The 6,320-nt window shown below is 67.9% G+C and overlaps 1 protein-coding gene across 1 annotated transcript; it reads left to right on the plus strand.

Annotated features, from left to right (window-relative positions):
- Positions 1-644: 644 nt before the first annotated feature.
- Positions 645-2,845, plus strand: LOC101446594 (mastin-like). Its single transcript, XM_058286720.2, has 5 exons — positions 645-705; positions 865-1,045; positions 1,268-1,539; positions 2,189-2,334; positions 2,436-2,845. The coding sequence occupies exons 1-5, from the start codon at positions 645-647 to the stop codon at positions 2,598-2,600; spliced, it is 825 nt and encodes a 274-aa protein (XP_058142703.2). The 3' UTR covers positions 2,601-2,845.
- The last annotated feature ends 3,475 nt before the right edge of the window (positions 2,846-6,320 follow it).

The following is a 6,320-nucleotide window of genomic DNA, read 5'->3' on the forward strand; positions in this document are numbered from 1 at the left end:
CCTTAACCCTTAGCCCCTCCCCGTCTCTGAGGAGCAGCAGCGCTGCCGCAGTGGACGTTTGTCCAGCTGGCTTTGGGGGAAACCCAAAGGCCCAGCCCTGTGGCTCAGCGGGGAGGCCGGGCTCTCAGCGCTTCTAGTTTCTCAGCGTCTGCTCCCGCGCCCCCGTGTGGAGACCGGAGGAACTGCGCCGCGGTGGCCCTTGGGGCCGCTCAGCCTCCAGCCGGGGCGGCGCCTCCAGGGGCGCAAGAGGCTACCAGCCCGCCCCGGGGTCCCCATGACCCTGCCCTGTTGTTCCCTGCGTTTGGGGTCCGCAGGCCGCTGTCCGGCTCCCTCCTGGGGGGCAGGGCTGCTTCTCTCCTGGCGCCCAGCGCAGGGTCCCTGCTTGCCCCCGAGTGGGTGGGGTCACACTCATGGCCCGAGGAGCCCCCCATCTCCACGGGGGCAGCCGCAGGAGGCCCCGACGCCGCAGGCCCCGCCCCTCAGGCGCCCCAGCCCCCACCCCGCCCCCCGTTTCCTGTGCTGGGGGATAAAGGGGCGCCCGGGCCCCAGAGCCGCAGGCGGCACAGACCTGGGAAGGTAAGGGCCCTGCCCCTCCCCCCAGCCGGGGCGCCCTGGCCCCCCACCCACCCCCGCCTCCCCTGCAGATGCTGCGGCTGCTGCTCCTGGCCCTGCCCTGCCTGGGGGGCTCCGTCCTTGCCTTCCCGGGTGAGTCCCGACCCCCACCCTGCCCCTGCCCAGCTGCCCTGTCCCCTCAGCACCAGCCCGGGGAGGGGACAAGGGTGGCGCCTCCCGGGGGCCTGAGAGGCCAGCTAGGCTGCTGGGGGGCCGCCTGGTCCCTGCTCACTCCTCTCTCTGCTCACCCAGCCCAGGGCACAGGGTCCGAGCTGGTGGGCATCGTGGGGGGTCGGGATGCCCCCGCTGGCAAGTGGCCCTGGCAGGTCAGCCTGAGGAAATTCAATAAACACAAAGGCCAATGGACGCACCGGTGCGGGGGCTCCCTCGTCCACCCCCAGTGGGTGCTGACCGCTGCCCACTGTGTTATGCCGTGAGTGACCCCCCAGCCCTCATGCGATGTAGGGGTTGGGAAGTGGGGGTCGGGGTCCTGGGGTGGGGTGGGTCAGGTTTGGGGCACCCTCTCTCCAGGGTCTGGGCTGTCCCTGGCTCTGAGCCCCTGGGAGGTCCCTGCTCTGCGCTGAGCCCAGGCCCCTGAGCCCCCCCACCAGGCTCCCTCTGAGAAGCTTCTGGTCTCCCCGCACCCCCGCCCCAGGACAACATTGAAAGCTTGGGACGTTAGGGTCCAAGTCGGGCACGTGAGGCTCTACGAGAGCAACCAGTTGACAAGGGTGGCTCAGATCATCCGGCACCCCAAGTACAATGACCACCTGCGTGCCAAGGGGGGCGCGGACATCGCCCTGCTGAAACTGGAGGCCCCCGTGGCGCTCTCCCAGTACGTCAGACCCGTCCCCTTCCCGCCTGCCTCTCTGAGTGTCCCTGAGATGTCCTGCTGGGTGACCGGCTGGGGGAAGATTGAGTCCAATCGTAAGTGCCAGGATCGCCACGGAGGGGCCGTGGGTGGGCTGCCCAGGGCCAGCGGCTGGGAGGGGCAGGGGGGTCTTTCTTGAGAAGACCTCGGTCCCTGCCCTTTGGACCCGGGGGAGCGGGTGGGCAGGTTCACGTAGCTGCCAGGACCCAGGGCCCTGCTGGGCCGGCTCTGGGGGACCCCAGGCCACACTCAGCCACCGACATCCCAAGAGGAGGCTGCTGCTCCCCTTCTCGAGGTGGCCCTCCCTGGGGCTGCATGCTCAGCTCACCGCCCCTGGGTCCACCCGTGTCCCTGTCCCCGCCCCTGAGGCTTTCCTGCTCCAGGGAACACGTGGCCTGGGGGAAGGTCCCCGCAGCTCTCCTCGGGCTTCCCATGGTTTTGGCTCCCGGGCTGGGGCACCTGCCCTGCACCCTGTGCGTGTGGGAGCTGCAGACACACTTGGGAACCTCTCGTCACCCCTCCCCTCAAACGGGTCAAAACTGAGGCTCCGGGAACAAAAAGGATTCTTTCAGGATCCACAGGGCAAGTGGTTGCAGGTTCCCCCTCCACCGTGGAGGCGCATCCTGCCCTGCCCCCTCCCAGACAGGTGCATGGCCTGAGCAGGTGGTGGGAGGGGTGGGCGCCTCACTCGCCCTCTCCCCACAGGTCCCCTGCCTCCCCCCTGGAACCTGCAGCAGGTGGAAGTCCCCATCGTGAGCAATGAGCGCTGCAGGAGGCAGTACCAGTGGGTGGACATCTCCATCACAGAGGACATGCTGTGTGCAGGCGCCAGGCTCCGGGACTCCTGCCAGGTGAGGCGCCCCGACCTCTGCCAGGTGCACCTGAGGAGGGCCCAGAGCCTCAGGGCAGGGCAGACGCGGGCACTGGGGCTGACCCGCTCCTCTCCCCACAGGAAGACTCAGGGGGCCCCCTGGTCTGTTATATGAAGAGCACCTGGCTCCAGGTGGGCGTGGTGAGCTTTGGGCATGGCTGTGGACTTCCCAACTACCCCGGGATCTACACCCGAGTGTCGTCCTACATGCCCTGGATCCGCCAGCACGTCCCCCTGCAGCCCTGACCGAGGCGCGTCCGGGGCGGCCCCCTATGCTTCTCCCCCGGGGCTCAGCCTTCTGCTCCCCACAGCGCTGCCCCCTCCCGCCCCTGCTCCCCGCCCTCTGCCCCTGGCTCCAGCGTGCTGGCCTTCCCGGACAGCGGGGAGCAGAGGCAGGGGACAGGCTCCCAGGCTCTGTGTCCAACAGGGGGGGTGAAGATGGCCCAGGACCACCGCCCCCACCCTCTCGTCTGTGCCTAATAAACTTGGTGGAAAGCAGCTGGCGCTCGGTGTCCTAGTCTGTGTGTGTGACCGGGGGGTCTGGGGGGCTCTGCGGGCTGGGGGGCAGGGCCAGCCTGGGCGTTTGTGCCTCGTGGCCTCCTCTTACCCTGGCCATGCGGGGTGGGGTGGCTGGTCCCCCAGACTCAGCAGCCCCTGCCCTCAGGTCTCCCCCGCCCATCCAGCCTCTGCTCTTTCCCTCCTACCTGCCCCTTTCCTCTCTCCTCTCTCCATTGTCCTTTATTCCTCCTCTCTGTCCCTCCTCCCATGTTTTCTTTCCTCCCTCCCCCTCCTCTCCTTTCCCTGCTCTCCTCCATTCCTTCCCCTTTCTTTTGTTCCCTTTTTCTTCTCTTTCTTCCCTTCACTTAAAACAGTGCTTTATGCTGCTGACAACAGAATCAGACAAAAAGAAGAACACGCAGCAAACGGACACAGAGAACCAGACAACTGGGGTGGGGGCGGGGGCGGCGGGAGGGGGAAAGAAAGAAATAAAAAATAAATCTTAAAAAAGAACAAAAAATGGTGTTTTATGACACAAAGGAAAATATACTCATAATTAATGAAAAGATAAGAAATCTCGGCAGAGAATTAAAAAATATGTAAAAGAACCCGAGGCTCTGTTCCATTAAAAGCAGTACCCCGTTTTCTTCTTTTTCTTCAATTGGGTAATTTCGCTCACTGCCTCCCTTTCCACGGCCTCGTTCCTCTGTCGCTTTGCTCGGCTGCTCAGCCCTGGGTCCTCACACCCGCGCACGGCCAGCTGCTCGGGGGGCCTGGCAGCAGGAGCCCCTCCCGGGAGCTCAGGTGCAGGCTCGGCCTCGGCGGCCCCCGAGCCCTCAGGGTAGGCCCTGGAGAGGACGCAGCCCCCCGCCCCCCATGGCCCTGTGCCCAGCCCGCCCTCTGCGTCCCGATGTGCTGTTCCCTGGGTCATTTGCTGGCGACTCGCCCCCTCTGCTCGCCCCCTCCTGCTCCCCTGACCCGGCGGCCTGGGGGCGGCTTTGGGTTCAAGGGCAGCGGAAGCTTCTGGTCACTGGAGAGGACCAGCCCCAGGCCCGAGGCCGCTCACGGCATCTCCACGACCCACCCCGTCCCCAAGGGCCCTGGACACGCTCAGATTGCCCTGCCCCTCCCTGTCCCCACTGGACCCCAGGAGGAGGGCTGCCCCACCCGCCCACCTCCTCTGTACGACAGATAAAGGGGCGCCCAGGGCCCAGAGCAGAAGGTGGCAGGGACCTGGGGAGGTGAGATCCCCCTGACCCTCCCTGCCCTCCCAGCCAGGTGCCCTGGCCCCCCCCCAGCCCCGCCTCCCCTCCAGATGCTGCAGCTGCTGCTCCTGGCCGTGCCCTGCCTGGGGGGCTCCGTGGTGACCCCAGGTGGGTGCTGTCCCCGTCCAATTCCTGTGCTGCCCAGTTGTGGGTGGCATGGTTCACCTGGCTCACCTGGCTCACCTGGCTCTTCTCACCTGGCCTGGTGGGGGCACATGACATCTCGGGCAGGAAGCACCCTGGCAGGTCAGCCTCAGGTTTATGATCAAAGTTCTCGGCAGTGGGAGCACGTGGGTGGGGGCTCCCTCGTGCACCCCCAGTGAGTGCTGACCACAACCCACTGTGTGCAACCATTAGTGGCTTCCAAGGGGTCCCCCAGGCTGGGTGGGGTACGGGGCGGGGCAGCAGAGGGGCGGGGGTGGTGGGGGGTGTGCATCTGTGAACGGAGCTGAGCTTGCTCAGGGCCCCATCCCCAAGGACGGGCCCCTCACCTCCTCGTGGGCCCCTGGCTCCCGGGCCCTGAGGGGTCCCCGCTGCTGCACTGAGCCCGGGTCCCCGCCCCCAGCCAGCACCTCTGAGAAGCTTCTGGTCTCCCCCCACCCAGGGAAGACTTGGAAGCTTGTGCCTTTAGGGTCCAGGTGGGCAGCTGAGGCTCTAGGAGCAAGACCGGATGAGTTGGGGACTCAGGTCATCCGGCACCCCAAGGTCAACGCCAGCCTGTCTGCCGAGGGGGCGGGGACGTCGCCTGCTGGAACCGGAGGCCACCCGTGGTGCTCTCAGCCCGTCAGGCCGGTCAACCCCCCGCCTGCCTCGCTCAGGGTCTCCGCCAGGAAGACGTGCTGGGGGACTGGCTGGGGGACGCCGGCCTTGGAAGTGAGGGCCAGGGGGGCACGGGCCGTGAGGGAGGAGCGGGGGCACCAGGAAGAGTTCATCGTCTCTGCGTCTTCTGGGGTGCCCTGTGGAGCGGGGGCAGGCTGGGGTGGCAGGTGGGCGCCTGGGGGCTCCGTGTCCTGCCCTCGAGGCGGAGGCACCTGGGGGAGGAACTCCAGGCTAAGGCCCGAGGGCGGAGGCCGCTGGAGCCTCGGGGCCGGGGGGGACGTGGCCCCCCAAGGTGCGATTCCCCTCCTGGCGCCCGTCTTGGGGCGTCCTGGGCCTTCCTTTCCCAGCACAGGTTTCCGAGGGGAGAACCCTCCGTCGTGCTGCTGCCATGGGCCCCCGCGTCCCGGGGCCTGGCTGTGGCCCCTCCCCTCTGCTGAGGACCCTGCCCTGAGCGGGGCGCACGTCCTGGCCCCCGTGCCCCCCGATTCTCCCCGCGGAGCCGCTCTCCTGGCCCTTCACCTGGGGAGGTGACGGTCCTGCCAGGACGGGGACGTCTGTGACAGCAGCTATCGCCGCGCTGTCCCCAGCAACTTCAGCCCCGTCATTGGGGACGACGTGCTGTGTGCTGGGACCCCCAACGGAGGCCCCGCCCCTGAGACCCCAGGCCCGCCTCTCCCGCCGTCCCCAGCCCAGGAGTTTGGGGTCCGCCGGCTCCATCCCTGGAGGCGAGTAGAGTTGCCCGCAGCCCTGCCCCACAGACCGCCTGCCCCTGACCTCGTCCTTTCCCTGCCCTTCCTGGGGGCTCCGGGGCTGGGGGCTTCCTCAAGAGCGCTGGGCACGGCCGGGACCCCCGGTTTCCACTCCCCTTGAATCTCATTAAACTGTGTAGGAAGCAGCCCCCTCCTGGTGGTGTGTGTTTGTCTGTGGGGGCTGCTCTTGGGGGTCCAGGCACTGCCCCTCGGGCGGGGCAGGATGGGGGGAGGTGCCCGGGCCCACATCCCTGCCTGCAAGTGTCCCCGCCACGCGCTGGCGCTCCCCGCCCCCTTCTCTCGCCCCTTCTCTTGAGCACGCCGGCCTTGGGGGCCGGAGCTGACAGGGCTGTGACTTCGTGGGGTCCTGGGGGGACATGTCCAGACAGCTCTGGGAAGTGGGGTCCCACTGGCGGGGGTGCGCCGAGAACAGAGGGGCCAGGAGCAGACCCGGCGGGGGCTGGCCTGGTGTTTAGCCGGGGGTGGGGGGTGGGGGTCTCCAGGGCCGGGCCACGGCCAGCGTGGCGGGTTCTTCGGGACCCCGTGTGACGGCGACACAGGGGGTGGGGCGTGAGGGGGCGGCGTCCTGGGTCCTGAGCCTGACCTGTCTGTGGGGGCCCCCTCCCCTGTCGTGG

Source organism: Dasypus novemcinctus, chromosome 23 (assembly GCF_030445035.2).
Source record: "Dasypus novemcinctus isolate mDasNov1 chromosome 23, mDasNov1.1.hap2, whole genome shotgun sequence".
Classification (NCBI taxonomy): domain Eukaryota; kingdom Metazoa; phylum Chordata; class Mammalia; order Cingulata; family Dasypodidae; genus Dasypus; species Dasypus novemcinctus.